General features: G+C 37.4%; 1 protein-coding gene across 4 annotated transcripts in view; it reads right to left on the bottom strand.

Moving 5' to 3' along the window:
* MAGI3 (membrane associated guanylate kinase, WW and PDZ domain containing 3) overlaps positions 1 to 24,384 on the bottom strand; it is a 294,015-nt gene that overhangs the window by 20,379 nt on the left and 249,252 nt on the right. For all 4 annotated transcript variants that reach the window (XM_037826333.1, XM_037826332.1, XM_037826335.1 and 1 more), the window contains exons 11-16: positions 23,307 to 23,338; positions 19,873 to 20,029; positions 18,077 to 18,168; positions 12,005 to 12,197; positions 8,432 to 8,620; positions 3,093 to 3,278 (exon numbers count right to left, since the gene is read on the bottom strand). In XM_037826333.1, the coding sequence (XP_037682261.1) occupies positions 3,093 to 3,278; positions 8,432 to 8,620; positions 12,005 to 12,197; positions 18,077 to 18,168; positions 19,873 to 20,029; positions 23,307 to 23,338 (849 nt within the window). The remainder of the gene's footprint in view (positions 1 to 3,092; positions 3,279 to 8,431; positions 8,621 to 12,004; positions 12,198 to 18,076; positions 18,169 to 19,872; positions 20,030 to 23,306; positions 23,339 to 24,384) is intronic.

The following is a 24,384-nucleotide window of genomic DNA, read 5'->3' on the forward strand; positions in this document are numbered from 1 at the left end:
GAGAGATGTCACTGCTAGGCAACATGCACTACAAATTGGTGCGGCCTTTTTAGGTATGTGTCTTTTCATTGTCCTGTTTAAGGTTGAGTAAAACTTTCTATCATTGGTATTCTTTTCATTTTTAGTTCTCCAACCCATGCTACATGGCTTCTCCAATTTATTTCTGTGTTATAAACTGCTACAAGCTTTATAAACTGTTATAAAGTTAAATATTTATGACATCAAACAAGCTTATGTCTTCTCTGAATTTTAACTGAAAATTCCTCAAATAGGGAAGTAATGGGCTACTTATAGCTCTCCTTCACTAAGAAAGTTTTTACTAGTTTCTGTGTGTACGTACTATTAAAGAGTCTATTAGAATAAAAACACAAAATCCCACTAAACTATAATAACAAACATTATAATGTATTGGGAATCATCTTTACCAAGAACAAATAAGAACCCTATGAGAGAACTTTCTAAAACTCTAAACCAAAAAACATAAAAGATGATCTGAATAATTAGAGAGATATTCCATGCTCTTAGATGGGATGAAAATAAAGATACAAATCCTCCCAAAGTAAATATACATTCAATATATTCTAATTTTTATAATTCCAGTTGGATTTTTTTTTGAAGAGCTTAATAAGCTTCTCTAAAATTTTATATGGAAAAGTTCCATGAATATTTAGTTGATTTGAAAAAAGAGCAAGAGAAAGAAAAAGACTTTCCTAGCAAATATTAGGACATACCACAAAATATTAGAACATACCACAAAATATATATATTTGACATCAGTCCAAGTATATGGGCACTTGGGATTTAGCATTGAACATGACAAAATTTCTAACTTCATGGATCTTATGACCTTACATTCTAGTGAGAAAGATGGGCAATAAACAAGTAAGCAAGTAATTAAAATAATTTCAGACAGAGCTAAGTGCAATGAAGAAAAGCAAAGCAGGGAGAGGGATTAAATGAGGAATGGTGCAAGCAGGGGGAGGTTTATTTTAGATTCTATGGGTGAGGGAAGGCATAGCACCTAAAAGCACAGGCCAGAGCCAGACTGCCTAATTCAAATCCTGGTTTGCCACTTACTAACTTTATGACCATGAGTAGATTTAACCAACATTCTCAGTTTTCTTATCTATAGAATGGGAAAAGAATAGTGCATATCCCATAACATTATGTTAAGTATTAAATTAGTTAATATACATAAAGTACTTCGGATAGTGCCTGCCACTTAGTAAGTGCTTACTAAGTATTGTAATTTCCTTAGGAGGTGAGACTTAAGCAGACTTGAATGAGAGAGCCAACCAAGCAAAAATGTGGGAAAATAATGACAGCCATCATTAGATGAGCACCTTAGGATATTTATGCAGATTATTTACATTTTCACCTTATTCTTCACAGTGACCCTGAAACAGGTAAAAAAAAAAACAAAACAAAACTGAGGCTTACAAAGGTTACATAGCTTGTTTAAGGTAATACAGCTACCTAAGAGGTGTTGGTATCAGGATTTGAACCCTTGTCTGTCTCTCAAAAGACTTACTTCCTCTATTGGGCTTATCTTGCCTCTGGTAGATAATGGCACAGAAGTTCTCAGAACGAAAATATCCTTACTTGTACTTCATTTGTTTGTTCATTCATTCATTTACTCATTCCTTTATTCAAAATATATATTTCCTGAGCACCTACTAAGTATCATCACAGGCAGGCAATGGATATTTTTTAAGTCTCTACTAAAGTATAAAGTATGTGAGGATATGAGGACAATCTTTGTCTTAAAAGAGCAAACCATTTAGATGGGAAGATAATTATACAAGAATACAGCTAAGTGAACTGCAGAGACAGGAGGTGCTATGGGAGTTAAGAGAGGAAGCCTGTGTGCTCAGAGACCAATGAGGAAACAAACCTAGCTCAAGCAGAGGGTTTACAGAGAACATAGGGAGGTACATTTAATAGGGGGGTGAAAAATCTCAAAACACTCTGGCAGAGAGTAAGGAAGCATTGGAGGCCTATATAGAGAAACATATCCGAGGATTTTAGAAAGAAGAGTCAGCCGAGTCTGGGACTGAGTCTAGGACAGACTGGAGAACAGAGAACACAGGGGCAGAGATACCACGGCATCACCAGGTCCTAGTGAGAACCAAAATGGCCTGGGAGAAAGGTTAACTCCAGGTCATGCAGAAATACCCGCTACTGGACAGAAAGGAGATTACTGCAATTTTTTAAAAATTTTTAGATATAAATTTATGAGCATAGCACAGGAGGAACAGAAAAGAAAGGAAGAAAAAAGAGGAAGTATAAAAGACCTAGAAACTGGCTAGATTAGAGGGTCATGGGGGAAAATGGGACATAGAATGACATTATATACCAGGAATTGTATCACCAAAGACTGACCCTTCATCAGTCTGCCATTTTTCGCTTCTCCTCATTAGTTTTGCAAAATAAGGAAAAATGAGATGAGCATTATGTAAACATTGCCTTGTAATTCATAAACAAAGACCATGGACTGATGCTATTCAAAATGGTTCCTAATTAGAAATTCTTAATGAAAGGCAGCCTGAAAGCAAGGCAAGACACTAAACTCGTTTGCAAAACTCCAAAGCTGCCAGGATGGGTTTTATGCCCTATTTGCTGGCGATTTGTATATACTCTTTATTGATAAAGCAGCTGTCCAGAACAAAGCCCGGCCCCCAAGGAAAGGCACACTATGGCATGAGCCTGACATGAAAGGCTTGATATCAATAGTGACTTCCTTTGAACTGTTTAGGGGATTTTCTCTCACTCAAGCAGAGACTTAAGACATTATTTTAAGAAAATAAGACCTGAAAATTATTGCCAATCTCTTTCACTTCTGGGTGTCTGCTTCTAAACTCCAGCACATAAACAAACGGCCACCACTCACCAGCTGGATTATTTTTCTTGAGCTGCTGACAACTTTATAATAAACTGTTCTTTAACTTCATTAAATGGAGAAGGCAAAGAAGGAGATTCTATGGTTTATAAACAGTTCAATCACAGCAGTGATTCTTGGAGGAAGTCACTACCTTCTGTACACTCTGTGCCTCTTGGATCAACTTGGGGAAGGCCAGTCTACCAGTTCCTACCTTCTTCAGCAACGACGGTCAATGTGACGGTGACACCGGCATCTTTAATCAGCTGGACAATGTTATCATGAGAGAGCTCAATTATGGACTGCCCATTCACCGCTGAGATATGATCTCCAATTTTCAGTTTTCCACAGTGATCAGCTGGACTTCCTTCTATGATTCGGCCAATTTTATGAGGAATAACTATGGGAAAAACCCAGGTTTTTTCAATTATTTACGATATCTGCTAGTGTTGGATTTATCATCATCATCCTTGTTTAAAACTTCAACATAATAACATCAAAGAAAATGCTTTAAAAATACACCCAAAAAAGCTCCAAATGTGATCATTCTATCTGAATGCAACTATTTTCATATTACTTTGCACTTCTGTCTACTTGCATATATTCTCTTTACATAATTACAATCATAACATACATACTTTGTGGTTTTTCACGTCTCAATTTCCAATTTTTATACTGTCATCCTAATTATCCTTTTAAGGGCTACTTGATCTCACTGATACTGATAATATCTCACTGATCTGATGTATCATTATTTATTTTTTGACCATTTAGGTTGCATTAAGTTTTTAGCTATTTTAGAAATTGCTACAGTGAGACATCTCTGGTTCTATTAAATTATTTCCTCAGTATAAATGCCTGCTTGACTTTTGAAGGGGCACTTACTCCCACAAGGAACCTTGTAAATAAATGCAGTTCAAACTCAAGTTTACAACTCCTCAGTTACTGAAGTCCATATACAGTGAAATGACTGACCATTAAAATGAATACTTAGTTCTACATAAAAATTAGTTCCTATTTTATTTAAGCATTTTGATATTTTTTAATTAGGAAAGCAAGTGGAATTGGAATGTTGAATGTTTAACATTAAACTCTTTGGCTCATGGATAAAATCCTACCCTGAATGCACAAAGCGGAGTCTAACACATTTGAAGTCACTTGGTGCAGTACTAGTGTATCTCTAGCTCATAATGCTAAGGCTTCCCCAGACAACTGATTAAGACACTTTGCTTTTACTATTGTTTAAAATTTCTTCTCGGATTTTCAGGATATCTTATCAAAATATCTTCTACCATGCCACAAGGGGCATCTGTATTAAAAAACAAATGTTCCTCCCATCTCCTCTGAGAATCGGCCAGCCTAGATCAGGCACATGGCTCCAGCTGACTGCTGACTGTTATGAATAGGGATAATCCATATTTTTTTTAGTGGCACTGTGAAAGGTGTTTAATTTCCAAAGTAAGATGGGCTCCTTACCAGAATTTCTGAATCATTTCTAGGTGTATGTTAGGGACATTTTAATAAGCCTTCATTTGGCAAAGTTACTCTTGTCATGATTTAAGTGTCTATAGACAGTGCCATTCCTTGGCTCTTTTGGGATTATGCAGTGGGAAATTATATCTTAAATTATAGAAGTCAGTGTTGGAAATGAGTGCCATTTAACTCTGAATTATATCAAGCAGTTATTATACCATTTTCCTTAAAACAAAGTAATTAGGAAAATGCCAGTGCAGTATGGACTGTGTCCTGTGCCAGGTATTACAAGTTGATTCATTGATAGTCCAGTGGGTGGCACATGGTGAATCACATGGTGGCCCCGTGGTGACCTTGTAAATCAGTATCTTTGTTATTCTCCTTAGAAAATTTTTACTCAAATGTAATGTTCATTCTACATCCCTTGAGAAGAAAATTATTCCGCTTGTTGGCACACTCAAAGGGCTTTATTCAGACTTGGGAAAGCATCAAACAGAAGTAATCCTGAAGTCTTAATGGTCCCTTTTTCTCATCACATCAGCAAATCACATCAGACTGGCAAATCTTGGTAAAGAACTTCCTGAAGCTGGGTGAGGGCAGGTAAAGGTAGTCAGATTGCTACTGTCTTGGCTTCATAGGAGTACCACCAAATTAGTTTAAAATAGGACTTATGAACATGTTCTGAATGAACTAGGTAACCCATGGAATACATATACCTAAGGAAAAACTGAAGTCCTGCTTTATTTTGTTGGTACAAAAGTCAATAGCCATTTGCCATAAAGACAACTTACTCATCTTCATTCACCTTTGGCCTAAATCTGCCTCACGGCCTGGCTTATACAGCTGCTGAGATCACTTTAGTGCTCTTAGAGCACTTCTTTTCAGGGGGGGAAAAAGAATACAGTAACTGGAAATGTCCTCTTCTCAAAGAAATCCTGTTGCAACCAGAACTGAAAAGTATATGATAAGAAAGAGCGAAACTAAAAGCTCTGAAGTACTGGCAAAGCAAACACTAGTCGAGTCTTTTTCGTCTTAAAGAACTCCATTCATTCAGCACTCAGGCATACTGGGTCCAGGGAGTGAGGATGTTGGACCTGGATCCCTGGTCTTTGCAAAAGTCAACAGTAGAGCCTCTCAGAATGTTGTAACTGGTACCAGAGATGCTACCGGGAACTCTCCTTATGACAGATATTACTGGGAAATACAATTTAAACAGAAGAAAAAAAAAACAATACTGAGCAGAGTTCACAGACAAGATCCATAAAGAATGATCTTTTCTGTCTGACAAGTTTCCTGCCTTTTTTGCTTGTGTTAACTCTTTTCCAAACTAAACCTCTGTTTTGCAGTTTGCAGCATATTGCTCAGTCTTTGTGAGTGAAAGTTGCTCGTCCAAGCTCACTCCAGGATTCTTCTAACTATGAGAGGGGTGGAGTTCCAAGAAGAATGTTTGCAGGGCTTAGCATTTAGTGAGATTATTGACTAGCACTTCAGTGAAATTATCAATTCTGGTTTTGTGCTGTGACTGAAAATCTCAAGTACTTTATATAAAATTCTTCTAATTTACCATTCAGGCTGATAATTAATGAGCTGCAAACACTGATTTCCTGCCAAACATTAGCTGCTGACTCAATCTTACATTTTGAATGGGCTTTCTTTCCCATCTCATTTCTCAAGTATTGATAAATTTCTAAAAGTTTCTTAAGACAAAAAAAGTCAAAAGACAGTGGCAAACAATTTTCTAAATAATGATGATGATAACAATGGCTGCAGCAGCTACAGCAAGCAATGGCAGCTAACATTTATTGAAGATCCGGGCTAGGGGCTTCACATGCATCATTTCTTACAATCTTCCTATGAGACAAGGACTGTTATTAGTGTCCCCATTTTACAGAGGAAACTGGAGCTTCTGGAGGGTTAATGATTTGCACAAGATCAGAGAGCTATTAAAGACATATTTGGGGCTTGAATCCAAGTTTGTCTGATTACAAAGCTCAACACTTCATGACACTCGCTTATACAGAGATCAAGTAGTATCTGCAGTATTAAAATAGTACTGTATCTAATCCTATTTCATGGTAGGTGTGCCAGTTTGGATGTTATGTTCCTCAAAATGCCATTATCTTTGATGTAATCTTGTGGGGGCCAATGTATTAGTGTTGATTGGGTTGGAAGCTTTTGATTGGATGTTTCCATGGAGATATGACCCACCCAACTGGGTGATGACTTTGACTGGATAATTTCCATGGAGGTGTTACCCCAAACATTCAGGGTGGGTCTGAATTAAATCACTGGAGACACATAAAAGAGTCACACAGGCCCAGATGCAGAGCAACTGAGAGTGACATTTTGAAGAGATGCTGCAGCCACAAGGGACCCTTTGAAGAATGCACAGGAGCTGAGAGAGGAGCTGAAACGCAACCTAGGAGCAATCAGACGCCAGCCACATGCCTTCCAAGCTAACAGAGGTTTTCTGGACACCATCAGCCATCCTCCAGTGAAGGTCCCTGATTGTTGATGCCTTATCTTGGACACTTTAGGTCTTAAGACTGTAGCTGTGTAACCAAATAAACCCCCTTTATAAAAGCCAATACATTTCTGGTGTTTTGCAAAACAGCAGCATTAGCAAACCAGAATAGTAGGTAAACCATCAAATAGAAACTATCTAAATAAATAAATATAAAAACTATTGAAACATATTCAAGTAATGTAAATTACTTAATTATTTTACTGAATTCTTCTATATTGCTTAGTTTTACGGTGAACACCAGACTCTCCCCTATTTTTTTAAATGTTAGCAAAGACAGCATCTTTCACACTTACAATCTTTCATTTTTGTTAATCTGAAAGCCTGGGATTATAGTATAGTATGAGAATGACAATAAGGTTATCCGAAATGATTATTTTTCTTTGGAAATACTGATCTTCAATGATACAACATGAAACCATCCAAAAGCTGCTTTTTTTTTTTTTTTTTCCATTTTTCTGACATAGGCCACATAATCATCCTCACAGCATCAGTGACAGTTCCAGTTCCAAGTGTTACCATAGCAACTGCTTTTGGAAAATGGAAACCAGTATCAGTGAGCAGTGACCTGATACTATAGTAATAATTCATCCATGTCATAGAATCTTCTTCCTTTACACACTTGCATTAATTTTAGCAAGATTCTTTGCAAATTGTTTTGGCTCACACTTTCCTGAAAGTGTTTTCTTTTTTTTACTGTGGTTTTAGACCATCCAATCTAAAAGGATCTCATTACCCAAGAGAGAATCAAATCCATTGGCAGAGGCAACAACACACTTTCATGTTGTCAAAGATTTTTTATCATTTGATTTTGGGGAAAAAATGTTACCAGACAAGCATAATACATAAATATCAGTTTGATGGTTCTCATTATGTATTCCTTTGGATTTTAAAATTATTTTTAAAGATTTCTTAGAAACATCAAGACAAGACAGATATTTAATTTGTTGAATCTGCCCTGAACATAGCAGAGGTAATTCCTCCTCTGTTGGGGGAATTAATCTACACATTCATCTTTTCTAGATGAGGACATTTTGTTAAACTCAGTTCAGTATATTTAGATTAATTTTCAAAGGTTTTGAAATTTTTTTTACCTTTGAATGAAGCATATATGAAAGGTAGGAATGTTTCTTATTCAATTCTTATTGAATCTATTACTCTCTCAATTGATTCTAACATTTAATTCATTTATCCATACACAATTTCTCCTAATTAAAAAAAAACAACCATGTTCCCATCTTTAAGAAAATTCAGACTTGTACCTTCTACTAAATCTATTATGTCACTTCCCTGATAAACACAGTACTGCTACAGTATAATCTTGACACTCAGTTACTGAGACTTATTTTATGAAATATGAGATGACAGATGACCCTAAAGCCTGGAAAGGTTTGGTTCAGATTATGTAATTTCAAAAATAAGAAAAATATTCACCATTCTTAAAAAGGTAAGTCCCCAAGGCAATTTACACATAATTCCTAATTAGTTTCATAAGCCCTGGTGGGAGGCTTAGAAAACGACTTGCACGGAGAAACAACAGGATACAGCCGCCTTACCTCCTGGAGGTGGTTTATTTTTAGATGTGAGTATGACAAACCCAAATCCCTCATTTTCTTTTCGTTGCAAGACAACATCATAGGGCTCCTGGGGAGCAGGCCTGACTGGGACTTCACCTCGGTTCAGGCGGGGCGAGCCATTCTGTGCTGAAATGAAGGCTGGAGAGCTGACGTCCTCAGGTTGTTTCTCTACAATAAACGTGGTCAGTTTGTTATTTCTAAAACACCATAGGTTTTGGTAGCTACAGTGCTTTTGTGTTAAACCTCTCACAAGAAATTTTAGTTTCTAATAACATAAAGAATAGAAAAGCAGTCCCTGCCTTGTGACTTCCGGATGCCATCTGAGGACAGATGTGGAGACCAGCTGTCCCTCTGACTTCCTCACAACTCTTAGTCTATTATTGGAACAATACATATAATCTAATGTTATCCCACTTTAAGAGAAGTTTTTCAAAGCTTCTATGAGGTTTGATAGTAAAAAATTCTTCTTGAAATTATTTAGTTCCATCAAGGTTTTTAACCTTAAACCAGTAATTTTTACAAAAGTAGGTAATGAGGAACAACACGGTGAATGTGATTTATTGCAGTCACTGACATTCACTGGTATCCAAGAAGTCACTGCATCAGGGCAGAGATCTCTCCATTATATAGGTTGGGAACAATGTGCCACCTGCAAAGGATTTGTCTTATATGATGTGTTTTACCACTGCAGTTTCCTAATTGAAGATAACGGATGAGCTGATTATTAGCAGTTCTTGGCTTTTTTTTTTGTTCCCCCTGGTGGGGCACGTAAGTTGTCCACATAAGCAGTCAACTCTCCTGGGTCATACAGAATCCCCAGCAAGTATGCAGTTAACCTACACCTTTGTCTCTCTTCAAGAGTGACATCAGAATTTAAGAAAGAATGACACAGTTACATTGATAAAAAAGTAAGAAAAGGCATATTTTTGCCTTAATTTGGAATAACCCATCATTAACAACAACCACAACATACTGAAGTTGAGGAATATGAATTTGTAAGGTCTCTTCTAGATCAAAATTTATATGATCCTAAGAAGATTTTTTTATATAAGAAGATATTTTAAGATCTAAACAAAATGACAGCAACATCCAATCATTAATGGAAAATGAAGGATTTCTCATACATTGTTAGAATGAATTAGCTAGAATGCCTCCAGTAATATGAAACTGCTGTGAAACTTCATGATGCTTCCCAGGGGACAAGCAACAAGTAGGCTTATCCATTTTTACTATATACTATATATATATATATATATATATATACACATACATGAGTTAGTCATGTTCTAACTCCAGCACAATAAAACTGAGACAACACCACATTAGCATCTGTATGCATCTTAAATGCCTGGTGTTTACTAAGAAACATGTCTTTACTTTGGATGTTGTTATAAAAAACAGTGCTTCAAAAAGCCTTTAATGCATGGTCTGAGATATACAACATGGGAGAATTCAAAATATACATGTAATGAAAGTGGAAGAGTCTACATCCACCCCTCTACTTGAGAGAGAGGCAAGTCTTTACAAGAGGATGAAGCCCCTGAGAGAGTACCAGATTAATGCATGCTGGAGATGTTATGAAAAATTACACAAAATCATTTATTCATATAGCAACACCTGTAGGGCAAGTGTGAATCTGTATAAAACTCTTTATTGGTGTCATGAATGAAGGAATGTATCAGTGATCACTAATTCCTTAGCATTAATATTCTTATGCAAAAAAATAATAATAATCCTAAAGACAATTTAGGAAAATCTTCGGCTGGATTTCACATTAGAAAATTCATAGTGTTACATAAAATACTTTATATGGACCCTTTAGCACTCAATTCAGCAAGGAGTCAAGAATTTTGAACAAGAATTACTACTGAAATTACACAGGATAAAGTGTACAACTATGAAGTATCATTGGTATTAAACTGAATGATGAATTTTGAAAGAAATAATATGAAGTGAAATTAAGTCCATAGATTAGTACTTGCATATTTGTAAGCAACAAATATTGCTGATGAAACTAAAACAAAACAAACCAAACAAAACAAACAAAAACACAGTGCCCCCCAGGTGAACTCACTGCCCTCCCCCTTACGTGAGATATGACTCCCAGGGGTGTAAATCTCTCTGGCATCGTGGGATTGAGAACATTTTCTTGACCAAAAGGGGGAAGCAGAATGAAACAAAATAAAGTTCCAATGGCTGAGAGATTTCAAATGGAGTTGAGAGGTCACTCTGGTGGACATTCTTATGTACTATATAGATAACCCTTTTTAGGTTTTAGTGAATTGGAATAGCTAGAAGTAAACACCTGAAACTATCAAACTCCAACCCAGTGGCCCTGACTCTTGAAGACGACTGTATAATTATGTAGCTTACAAGGGGTGACAGTCTGATGGTAAAAACCTTGTGTATCACACTCCCTTTACCAGTGTATGGATGGCTGAGTAGAAAAATGAGGACAAAAACTCAATGAAAAATAGGGTGGGATTGGGAGGGATGATTTGGGTGTTCTTTTTTACCTTTATTTTTTATTTTTATTTTTATTCTTTTTGGTGTAAGGAAAATGTTCAAAAATCTATTGTGGTGATGAATGCACAACACTATGATGGTACTGTGAACAGTTGACTGTACACTATGGATGACTGTATGGTAGGTGAATATATCTCAGTAAAACTGAATTTAAAAAAAAATAACAGAAAAACACAAAAAACACAGTGCCTCCCTTTTAAGAGTGATGCAAATACTCATCAAGTCAACAAACGTGTATTGATGCCCACTCTGTGCTGGGGAACTAAAAGATTAACATCCTTGCCTTCATGAAGCTTACATTCTAGTACTACAGGGGAGTCTTTTTTCAATTTTAAAGTGGCAAGAATTTACCTGTAAAGATTACTATTTAATATTCACAATGCTATTGAAGAGAAAACTGCAAGAGATATTCATATCATAGTGTAATGGCTAGAGCTTGGGCTCTGTAATTAAACTGCCACAGTTTTTATCCCAGCCCTACTGCTTACCGGGTATGTCCCTCAACCTTTCTGTAAGTAACTGTAAAACTAGATAATGAAAGTATTTACATTGTAGTGTTGTGAAGACTGAATGAAGTAATCCATGTGTCTTGGACATATAGAGCACTCAATAAATGTTACATTATACTAAAACTTCTCAAGTGGAAACATTCCATTTTCTTTGAAGATCTGGGATTTCACCGGGATCCAAACTATTTGGGAGATATCTTGGTGCGACTGAATAATTGTATTTGTCATTTTAAAAAATTAGACTTAACCCAATACCCTCATTTACAACACCACATTGGAAAATTTATACATATATCAATATAATTTTAGAATACAGGCCTAAAATTCATTTCTCTTTTTTGGTAGTACTATCATTTCTGGATCCTTTTGACCTTCCACAAGGAGGCCTGGATCACACCAAATGGGTTATCTCAAACACCACTAAGCAAAATAAAATAACCTGCAAAACTGCAAAGAAAGTGAACTAAGTGTCTTTGTTGCTTTTTTAATTTGTTGAAGAAGGAACAGGTTCACATACCACCATAGAAGATCTTTCTTCGGACTGTTAATAACACATGGCCATTTCGAGCAGCAGTTGTCATTAGGTCCAAGACTTGTTTGTGTGATTTCCCTTTAACAGGAATTCCATCAATGCACATCAGTTCGTCTGCAGCACGGAGCCGGCCATCTTTCTCAGCTGCACCCAGAGGAATGATGGCCCCAATATATATCTGATAAGATAACAAAGTGTAGATTGATCTGCATAGTCTACTAAGATCTGCTGAGAGTTAAGGACTTTCTGACTCTGCTGCGCACACCAGCAGCTTTTTGTAGTTCAACTACGAAAAAGGCATATTTTAGAAAGTGATATTATAGAAAGTGACCATTCTCCAAAATGGCATTTCAAATAATGACACCATTCTATGACATCCCTTCAGGATGGATTGAGTAGCAAGAAGACAAAAAATACAGTTGTTCAATCACATAAAAAGCACCACCATCACGTACTCCACCATGACAAAACAAAAACATTAAATGCAGAAAAATGCAATTCTGTGGAATAGATAATAAAAATGAGAAGTCTGTTCCATGTTATTGGGAAAAATGTTCCCCGCACTGTTCACCGCAGCTGGGATAATTCCTATGAACCTCCCCTCACATATGGCTATCATTGCAAGTTCAGTATATACAATGGTGAGAAACATTTCTTATACCTAAATCTCAAAGCAGTAAATATTTTAAGGGAACAGAGTGGCCTAGGGTCCAGTGCATCTAGGTGCCCAGATCTAATTACATTCTGTATACCAGCAATTAGAATCCTATAATCAGGCAATCCTGAATGTTTGGACTAGTTTCAGAGCTGCTAGAGAAAAAATTCTTAAATTGTCTAAGTGAACACTAATATCAACTGAATAGGAGGCAATAAAATAAAAATAGATACATCACCAAGAACAATCAACATGTCTTATAGTTGCCCTACACAGAGGCAACCTGCCTTAAGCTTTATTTGTCTTGGATGATTGTTGTAATTATAACCAATATGACTAACTAGACCACATCTATCTTATACAAATCAAATGTTCTATTCAGGAATAAAAAGAAGCCTGCCACTTTTTAAAGAATATTGTTATTCACCTCATTTTCCAAGCATGATAATACTGTAGTGGTTTCTATGTTTGTTGCTTTTTATTTTTTTTTTAATTTTATTTTGAAATAAATTCAAAGTTACAGGAACTGTTGCAAAAACAATACAAACCCCATACACAGCATACCCTGGCCCCCCTCCCCCGATACCCCGATCCACCAACTTGAACATGCTGTCACACCACCATTTCTTTCCCTCCCTCCCTCCCTCCCTATCATCCATCATCTATTGCTCTGTCCTCTGAACATATGAGAGCTAGCTGCACACATCCTTGAACAAACACTATAATTCATATATACAATTCCCATGAACAAGAACATTCTTTTATGCAATCCCACTAAGCACAGCTAAGAAGTTCCAGAAATTCAACATTGATACAAAGCTTACATTCTATACTTCCTTTTTTTTTTTTCTTATGTCCCAACTGTGTCCCTTTGAGCCTCCTGTCCTCCATCCTCAGATCCCATCCAGGATCATCCTTGGCATTCAATTGTCATCTATTTAGACTGTCTTTTTTTTTTTTTTCAATTGTGGAAACATATATACAGCCTAAATCTTCCCATTCCACCCCCTCCCTAGCCTCCCATTAGTGGGATTAATCACATTTAGAATGTTGTAATGCTATCACCTTCCCACCATCCATTACTAGAAATTTCCCTTCACCTCAAACAGCAACCCTACACTCATTTCTTAACTCCCCATTGCCCCTTCCCCCACTTCTCATAACCCATACTCTACTTTTCATCTCTGTGGTCATATTCTCTGATAATTTCTTTGTGTTTACTGTGGGGCTTAAATTTAACATCTTAAATCCATAACAATCTTGGTTTTCTTTCATACCAACTTAACTCCAATAGGACACATAAACTATGTTCCTATATTCTTCCATTCCCCCGCCTTTATATAGTTCTTGTCAAAAATTACATATTTTACACTGAGTCCAAAACCACAGGTTTGTCATTAGAGTTTATGTATTTTATATCCTGTAGGAAGTAAATAGTGGAGTTACAATTCAAAAATTATTGACTTCTATTTGTATTCCATTGTGGTCGGAGAATGTGCTTTGAATATATCCAATTTTTTTTTTTTTTTTAATTTATTGAGGCTTGTTTTATGTCCCACCATATGGTCTATTCTGGAGAAAGATCCGTGATCACTAGAGAAAAATGTGTGTCCTGGTGATTTGGGATGTAAGGTTCTACATATGTCTGTTAAAATTCTCTATATCTCTCTCTCCTTTCTTTGTTTCTCTGTCAGTAGGGCTCCCTTTAGTATCTGAAGTAGGGCAGGTCTTTTATTGGCAAAATCTCTCAGCATTTGTTTGTGAAAAATTTAAGCTCTCCCTCAAATCTGAAGGAGAGTTTTGCTGTATAAAGTATTCTTGGTTGGAAATTTTTCTCTCTCAGGGTTTTAAATATGCCTTCTCGCCTCCATGGTGGCCGCTGAGTAGTCACAACTTAGTCTTGTGTTGTTTCCTTTGTATGTGGTGAATTGCTTTTCTCTTGCTGCTTTCAGAACTTGCTCCGTCTCTTCAGTATTTGACAGTGTGATCAGAATATGTCTCGGAGTGGGTTTATTTGGATTTATTCTATTTGGAGTTTGCTGGGCATTTATGCTTTGTGTATTTATATTGTGTAGAAGGTTGGAGAAGTTTTCCCCAACAATTTCTTTGAATACTCTTTCTAGACCTTTACCCTTCTCTTCCCCTTCTGGGACACCAATGAGTCTTAAATTTGGACGTTTTATTTTATCTATCATATCCTTGAGATCCATTTCAATTTTTTCGATTTTTTTCTCCATTCTTTCTTTTGTTCTTTCATTTTCTGTTCTGTGGTCATCTAGGACACTGAGTCACTGTTCAACTTCCTCTAATCTTGTATTATGAGTATCCAGCATCTTTTTAATTTGGCCAACAGTTTCTTTTATTTCCATAATGTATTAGTTAGGGTTCTCTAGGGAAATAGAATCAATGAGAGGTGTCTCTGATTATCAAATTGTAAAAGTGACTCACGCAACTGTGGGTATGCACGAGTCCAAATTCTGTAGCGCCATCAACAAACTGTCAACTCCAAGGAAGATGTCCAATGAACTCCTCAGGAAATGAACCGGCAACTTCGACAGACTCCTCAGGAAATGAACTGGGATCTTTGACGAACGTGTTCGATGAACTCCTCAGGAAATGAACCAGCAACTTCGACAAACTCCTCAGGAAATGCTTCACTGGGCAGACGAAGAAGTGAAGGTCCTCTATCTGTCTTGCTTATAAGTCTTCAACTGATTAATTGGATTAAATCCAGCTAATTGCATTCTCTTATTGTGGAAGGCACGCCCTTTGGTGAGTCATCAGTCACAGGTGCAGTCAACTGATTGATGATTTAATAAACCAGCCTGTTGGTTTATTAAGCAGCCTCAAACGTCCTCACAGCAATTGTTAGGCCAATGTTTGCTTGACCAGATAGCTGGGTCACCTGGCCAAGTTGACACATGAACCTAACCATCACACGTAAGATCTTCTATTTTTTTATTTACTCTTGTAATTTCTTCTTTATGCTCTTCTAGGGTCTTCTTTATGTCCTTTATATCCTGTGCCATGTTCTTCTTCATGTCCTTTATATCCTGTGCCATGCTCTCATTCTGTGACTGTAGTCCTTTGATTAATTGCGCCAAGTACTGTGTCTCTTCCGATTGTTTGATTTGGGTGTTTGGGATTGGGTTCTCCATATTGTCTGGTTTTATCAAATGCTTTAAGATTTTCTGTTGTTTTTGGCCTCTTGGCATTTGCTTTGCTTGATAGCTGCAATCTTCTAGGATGTCTGCTGAGGGAAGGCTGTGCTACGTCACAAGTGCGCGCCGTCCCTCAAGGGAAGCCCCGGGTCGCCGGACCGTGCAGGGGCGCTCCCAGCCTGATGCAAAAATGGCTGAATGGGGCATCTCAACCCCCCCACTTTTCGCACAGCTCCGCCTTCCCAGCTCCGGGGCAACTAGCTGTGGGTGCACCCAAGGCCACTGTCCACGGCCGATATTGGGGCATGTGCGTGGTGCCATGGGATACACTCCCTGTCTGGCTGGGTTTCCTGGCGCGGCTCTGGGCTGTGGGTCCGGCCCAGGCAGGAGTGTCGCCAGCACGCCGGGAAGCTGGCTGCAAGGGGTGTGGCTTCTTTCTCCTTTTGGCTCTCCCCTCTGTCCCTCTGGCCCCAGGACAATCAGCAGCGGGTGTGGGAAGGGCTATCCTCCATGGCAGACACCAAGGCGTTGGCTACAGCCCGCTCCTGCAGTTCTGAGGTCACCCTCTGGTGAGCATTCACATGGGACACAAATATTTTCATGTTTTTGGCCCACTTAGAAAGGTCTATCCACATACCTCTTCCCCAGACTTCCTATGCTGTGATCTCAGCCTTCCCACCTATTCCAGACTGGTGTTCAATGTTTGTCTGATCACAGATGTCCCCCAAATGTTGTTCCAGACTATTTACTAGTTGTTCCTGGATATGTGCTAGTTGTCCCAGTGGACTAATTAATTTTCACTCCTCCCTATGCTGCCATCTTGCCCCACCTCCTAGGTTGCTTTTACAATAATGTTTGGCTATTGTAAACAATGCTTCTGTGAACTTTGGTGTGCAAATATCTATTTGAATCCCTGCTTTGAATTGTTTGGGGTATATATGTAGAATGGATTTGCCAAGTAGCTTGGTAATTCTATCGTTGCAGGCTCCTGCCTGTGGTCATTCCCGATTTGGCAGGTGGCCGCTGAGTCCAGTCCTGGAGGTGCCTGGCGCTCAGAGGAAGGGCCTGGGTGTGGGGAGAATCCTGGGCTTGGAGCTTTCAGAGCAGGAGAGACGATTCTGTCCATACCTGATAAGTGTGCATGTTTTAATTTCCCTAATTACTCCTAAGTGTCCTTTTCAATGAATAACCTGTTCCTCACCGCGCGGTTCTCACTGCCGTATCTGCAGCCGCTCCCAGGTTTTTTTTTTTTTAAAGAACTTGTCTGTCTCCAAACGCCAACCCACAGTTTCCTCACACCACAGCACGGCTGCAGGACTTTCAGCCAGCTTACTCACTCGTTTCAGAATGCAGACTCCCGGTTTCACCAAATGCACATTCCCTGTGGATTTAGCAGACCTTGTCCAGCTGGTGCATTGCTGGAAGTGGTGTTCTGGGTCGCTTTCTGGTTTTTATCTAGTATTTTTCACAGAGGTGTTTTTTTGCCCTGTCTCACCTAGCCGCCATCTTAGGTTCTCTGCTGTACTGTTTTTGATAATATACAAAAGAAAATGTAAGTATGTTCTGAAATTCTAAAAATACATTACTTCTTTGTCCTTCAAACTAAGGTCACAATTTTAAAAACAAAGCCAACTTACATTTGTTCTCTAACCTAAGTATGTGTGAGTCATGTATAAACAAAATTCTAGATTTTATATGCTTTGAAAACATAATCCTTATTGCTTTCTGGACAGAAATAATTATTTATATTCCTCCAGTTTCACAGATAACAGATAAATGACATGCTAAGTACTGGACATGAAAATGCCAGCCCATTAATAAGATTTGGTGACAGTATGCACAGGCTCATGCCAACTGTTTATGGACCACTGAGAAGACAGAGTAATTGTGGTAAACAGGACTTCAGATTATCTAAGAAACCTTAGAGAAGGAAATGCCTTAGAATCTTTTCAATGAGGGCAAAAGGAAATAAAGAACTTAAAATAAGATTCTGGCACACAGAGAACAAAAGAAATTGATCACTGTCCAACATACAGCTGAAATATTTAGCTTTTACCTACCCCAAGTCAAATGAGGGACAATGATACTAACAGAAGTATAATTCTTCCTCATATTGATGAGATTGTTATAGAAAAAGATAATCTCAAAAAAAGAAAACAAAAATAAAACCCCACCATATCCCACCAAATCACCACTCAAAAGTATTAACAGGAACAGCCAAATTCCAAAGTATGTACTTACAGACTGATCAGGTCCATCTCCTCCTAGGACCCTGAAGCCAAACCCTGATTCCTGTTTCCGCAGAAAAACATCCAAATCTTTGGTGTTTGGTGCTAAGTAAAACCAGAAAATATAAAACAAACATTTAGATTTATTTTAAGAGGATTAAAATAAAATGAAGTTCAATATTTAGTTGGATAATATTATAGACTAATTCAATAAATTATAGTATCAAAACTTTGTTGATATGATAAAGTTTATACTAAAGCAAAACACTACAAAATCATAAAAGAAACTGTCAATCTTTGTTTTGAGCTCTAAACAAAACTTTCTACAAAGACTACTTAGGAACATTTACTGCCATTTCCATGCAGTCAGTATTACTATGCCATTATCTTCAAATGCTTTCAAATGAATATTACAATATTAATAACTTCAGAATTACCCGATTTAAGTTTGATAACTGATAGACACAGTTATCTAAGTTAACAATTGGGCAAGGTATTTTAAATCCTTAATTCTAATCTCACACTAATATCTTTGCCTCAAAATAGCTAACAGCTATTATTAGCCCTATTTGCCAGCTGAGAAAACTGAGAGTTTAATTAACTTGCCCAGTGTCACACTACAAGTTAGTGGAGGAGCTGAGATTAATCCCAGCTTGACTTCCAGGGGCCAGGGTTTTAACCCACACTATCCTGTCCCTAAAGGGCAAGTTGCAGTCATCAGAATAGTAAAGCAGAAATTAAACCTCATGACAAAAATTTTATCTCTGGGAAAATATTAATGTTAATTACAAGTAAGAAGTATTTAGCTAGAAAGAGAAAAGGGAGAAATATCAGGGAACTATATAAAAACAAAGTGATTAAGTTAAAAGTTTACAAACACGGTAAATTCCTGATAATGTTCTTTATCAGGAATCTCTTTTGATATATGCTTCCAATTAGAATCACAGAATTTTAGCAATGAAAGGACTCAAGAGTCCAACTCACTTATTTTATGGGTGAGGCCCAAAGGGATTACACAGTCTATACCAATGCTAATACTAAGAATGCATCAGGCTAAGAATGGAAGTTTGAAGAAAAGGATTCTCCATAGGTTATACTAATTTAAATTACTGCTTTGCTATGCTTACACCTGATTTCCACCTTTCTAAATATGGTCTGGGAACATCAGGTTAAATAAGCATGAAGTTGATTATATATAATATTTCCACCTGTATACATCTTTTCCAAGGTAGATTTAGATCTATCTCTTTAACACAAATAATTAGTAATAAAAAACAATCAAACCTACTTAAATCTGCAATTTTATTTTGGAAGAGATGTATCATTAGTAAGTAAATTAGTAAGAAAATGCATTTCTGCCTTATGTATGCTCTCTTCTCATCTTCTCTCAGCTGGATTTCTCTAGAGTCCATCCTTTGGTCTCCTTGCATAAAACTGCACATCCCTCTGATTCATCCTCCCTACTGCTGCTAGGAAAATCTTTCTAAAACCCAAGTCCAGTAATATTTTCCCTACAGATGAAACCATTCAGTGGCTCACCATCATTTATATGACCAACTCCAACTTCCATGGACTGGCATTATCAACCCTCCACTGATTATTATCTACTCCTGCTCCCCTTCTGGCTTTCTGTTCCAATCATACCCAGCCAAACTGAACTACTTGCAGAACCCATGCCATGCAAGGCCAATGTGCAAATGCTGTTCCTTCTGTTTTGAAAGATGGGAAGATCCCAGTTAAAAACAACAAAAAACAAAAAACAAATTTATCTTGTTGCATGCTCTCCTAAAATAGTCCACAACTACTTACGTTTATCTTCATATAAAGTCTTAGATTTCAGGTAGACCTCAGAAGGATCCAATTTTGGGGATCCTGACCTGATAATGCTGGGTGGAAAAGGCATAGGCTGGGGAATGGGCTCATTTATGGCCTCCAAACTTCCTGAATTTTCCTTTTTATCTGTTTTCTGAAAGGGAAAAGGGCCTTAGTATTTTTAAAAAATTGGATGGTTGATTAAAAACTGTTGTCTGAACCAGGTATGTCAACCTATTACAGTTGTATAGGTGGCAGGGTAAAGCCACAGCAATTTGCAATCTTGTAGGAATTCATTTCCATACCCACGTGTATTTGGTTGAAATATTTAACTTAAATTAGAAAAAAAGTTCATAATGATGTCAATTGAAGGGACCATTAATTAGTCCAGTATTTAAACAATCTTATCTTTTTCTCCAACACCAAGACACAAATTGACTGTGAGATTAATAGGGATGCAACACAAGCCAGCACTTCTAAGAAATGCAAGAGGAAGACTGAGAGGAGATAATACCTTCATAAAATTCTCAATAAGCCCCACCTCCCTACATGCTGGATTTAACTTCCAGTGAAGACATTTAAAATAATATTCATTCTAAGAAAACGGAATAGGAAGTGTTAACTCTAATTTAGTTGATAAAGATGATACTGTGAAAATCTTGCTTGGCCAATTAAAATCTTTTAAGGGAAAATGCTAGGCAATCAGATAAGAGAAAGCAGCATAGCATATTTTGCGATTTTTCTTATTCACCTCATAAATTTCCCAAGATAGCAGCTTAATAAAATAACCCTTTAATAAAAATTTAAAAATAAAATAAATTCAAGAACAACAATCAGATGTGGCCACTTTCCCCACACTGTCGACACCCACTGTGATGGTTAGGTTCATGTGTCAACTTGGCCAGGTGATGGTACCCAGGTGTCTGGTCAAGCAAGCACTGGTCTAACCATTACTGCGAGGACATTTGTGGCTGGTTAATAAACCAGAAGGCTGGTTTAGTAAATCATCAGTCAATTGGCTGCAGCTGTGACTGATGACATCAACGAAGGGCGTGTCTTCCACAATGAAAGAATGCAATCAGCTGGATTTGATCCAATCAGTTGAAGACTTTTAAGCCAGACAGACAGAGAATCTTCACTTCTTCGGCTGACTAGCAAAGCGTTTCCTGAGGAGTTCATTGAAGTTGTCAGTTCATTGCCTGAGGAGTTCACTGTACACATTCATCGGAGTTCCCAGTTTGCTGCCTGAGGAGTTCTTCGAACATCTTCGTCGGAGTTGCCAATTTGCTGCCTGCCGTATGGAATTTGGACTCGTGCCTACCCACAGTTGCGTGAAACACTTTTATAAATCTTGTATTTATAGATATCTCTTGTTGATTCTGTTTCCCTAGAGAACCCTAACTAATATACCCTCTTTCAATATGAACAAGTTAGGGTGGTCACTGCCTAGATACCCGAAGATCGAGAAAACGATTAAATGAGAGGAAGGGGTAGTAGCAACAGACAAGATAGGATTTAACAAAGGATTATGAATATGAAATGTTATATAAAGATACCTTTTTTTTAGATGCTAGGGTATTAGAACAGCTAAAAGGAAATAACTGAAATGATGGAACAGTAAACTATAACATTCTTTGAAATTTGCTCTATAGCTATTTGCTGAATTGTGCTTTGAAAGTTAGCACCTTTCTGTATATATCCTATATTTCACAGTAAGGAAAGAACTGAAACTGTGGAACTGTAACCCATAATATTTTTTGAAATTACCTATATAACTTCTTGTTGAGCTGTACTTTGAAAGTTAACACCTTTCTGAAGATATTTCACAATAACGAAAATAACTGAAATGGTGGAACTGTAAGCCATAACATTCTTTGAAATCTGGTAATTACTTGTTAAATCATACTTTGAAAGTTATCGTTGTTATGTATATATGATAAAGGTCACAATAAAAAAATGCATTAAAAATAAATAAATTCAATAATTAGCCCTAAGAAAATAAATCATGGTAACTTGGCCTCTCCTCTTCCTTTCTCAAAATATATTTTTGAGAACAGCTTATCATCCCCAATTACTGTTAAGAAAGGGAGATGACAGCCATTTGTGATAAAATAATTAACACGGACTAGAAGGTGGAAGCAGCAGCTTGTCAGAGAGCAGCGAGGAGTCAGTCACTATAAAGCATTGTGCCAAGTGACCCTTCTCTTCCCCAAACCCTGTCAGGTGGCAGAGAAAGTAAGAGTAGCCTCCTTTCCTTTTCCCTAGGATTTGGCAGAAGCAGTTAGAGGTTAACTGAGCCATCCATTAATTATAAAGCATTGGGTCACCATGGCTACACTACCATCCATTATGAAACAGATATGGTGGCACAGGACTTAAAAAGTTATTACTAGGGGAAGAGAGAAATGTAGAAAAATCCAGTGCAACTGTAACTGAATGGGGGAAAAAGAATTTCTGTTCACACTGAACCTAAGTGGTACAACTAAATCTATAAAAGGGCAGTAGCCAAATGTCTAGTTCTTTCCCTTTGATCCCTAAAACAGCAAATGTGTAGAGTATTCCTACTTAATTAGCTAAAAATAATTGATTTAACATCTGCTGGTCTTTTCCTTAAATAGTTTATGGTTTATGTTTACAGGAGACCATCTTTCGATTGAGGTGAAAGACTCCAAAGCAAGGAAACCAGAACTAAATGAGGATTTTACATATAATTGTCTTTATGTTCTATATTCATACAATTGTGGAGCTTAAGTGGTCACACATGTGCTCCTAGCACAGTTTCCTTCACCAGAGCACTGTTTTGTGCCATTTTTCAGTTCTTATTCTCTATATAGGCCCTTAAGTCAGAAGAATGCCAAAGATACTGCCTCAGGTCTGACAGCCCACCACTTCGATAACAAGCGAATTGAGTACAGAAGGCCACAATTACTCTACACAGTCCCTTTAGTCCTAAATGTAAGAAGATTATCTAAATGTGGATTATTTATAGTTCCCTTGAAACTATGTAAAACAATCACATCTTTTCTCTGGGTATCAAATAAAAGAGGTAGCAGTTTATCATTTACTCTAATATTTGAAGGGGTTTCTGGAGGGGCATTCCTCTAGCTATGTCTTACCCTTGCACCTCTGAAACACAAAGAGTAAAAAGAGTCCTGAGTAGGCTCTTCAACACATCCACATTTCACCACTGAGGGGATAAGATTTCTGCTCTGGTAATTCTCCAAAAGAAATAATTAACCAGGAGAGCACGCCTCCTAACTAGGGGGCTCTTTCCTTTTTCTAACTCACTCTCTTCCCTAGAGTTTCTGATACAAGCCCAGGGCAGCACAGCTCCCAATTTCTCCCAGTCAATAATCACCACCACAGTGAGCTGCTCTAACTGAGTGGAAGGTGGCATGTCCAGGTCTGTGAAGAAGACCACATATACTCACCATTTTGGCAGTTTTAGTTGGTGAAGAAGGACCTTAAAAAAATAAAAAAAAGAGTCAAATTTTAGAAACAAAGGAAGCATTCCTAGATCACAAATACTATTTACTGTTTATGACAAAACTAGCTTTAACTTTCAGTACACTAGTAAATTCTAGTCCAAGGCCTCCTATGTGCCAGACAAAATACATTTATCTCCTTTAATACTTATGACCATCCTGAGGCATAAATGTTAACCATCTTATAGAAAAGGTAAAATTCAGGCACAAATTGATCAACATACTCACCTACACGATAGAGTTAGGAGCAAGGCAGGAACTTGACATTAAACCTGTCTGCCATCAAACCCTGGCCTCTGTTATTATTTGTTGGAACCCTGGATCACTTTACAGCATTCACAAAGAGGTTTTGACCATATTCTGAGCATATTCTGTGACGTCACCCAGAGAAGAAACCCAAGGTTCACAGAAAAGAGACTAAGGAAAAACTCCCCACTGAAGCCAAATGCTTGTTTGTCTCAAAAATAAAAAATAAAAGCCAGAGAGTTAAAGAGTGAATGGTTAATTTTATTCTTTAAAATATTAGTCATCTATAGGTGAGGATTTAAGAACATCCATTAAAATGAAACTTCGTGATTAGTCCTTAGGACTGGATTTACAATGTCTGGGAGTAGTTCATGTCAGCTGATGACCTTGGAAAATAAGAATCATATTTCTCTCACATGAACACTATGGGGCTTAATTAACATTTACAGGCAGATACTAGAGCTTAAGATAAAAGCTTTATAATCACAAGCTATCATGATTGCTCCTGCAGAAGAGATTAACATGCCATCCAACATTTTACTTATCTGCAGAGATGTTTGCTCTTTAAAAACACTTTTGGTGAATGACAGAGGTCCAAATGAAGCACCACTGGCTGAAATAGTCAATTTCTGTTATTGTCATCAACAGAGAAAATGATATTAAAGAGGATATATTTCATTTGAAGTAGTGCAATGCTGTTTCTCTAATTATTAAATCAGATTTTAAAAAGAATATAGAGGGAAAGAAATGCAAAGTGAATACAGATGAAATCACTAAG

This window comes from Choloepus didactylus, chromosome 2, assembly GCF_015220235.1.
Source record: "Choloepus didactylus isolate mChoDid1 chromosome 2, mChoDid1.pri, whole genome shotgun sequence".
Classification (NCBI taxonomy): Eukaryota; Metazoa; Chordata; class Mammalia; order Pilosa; family Megalonychidae; genus Choloepus; species Choloepus didactylus.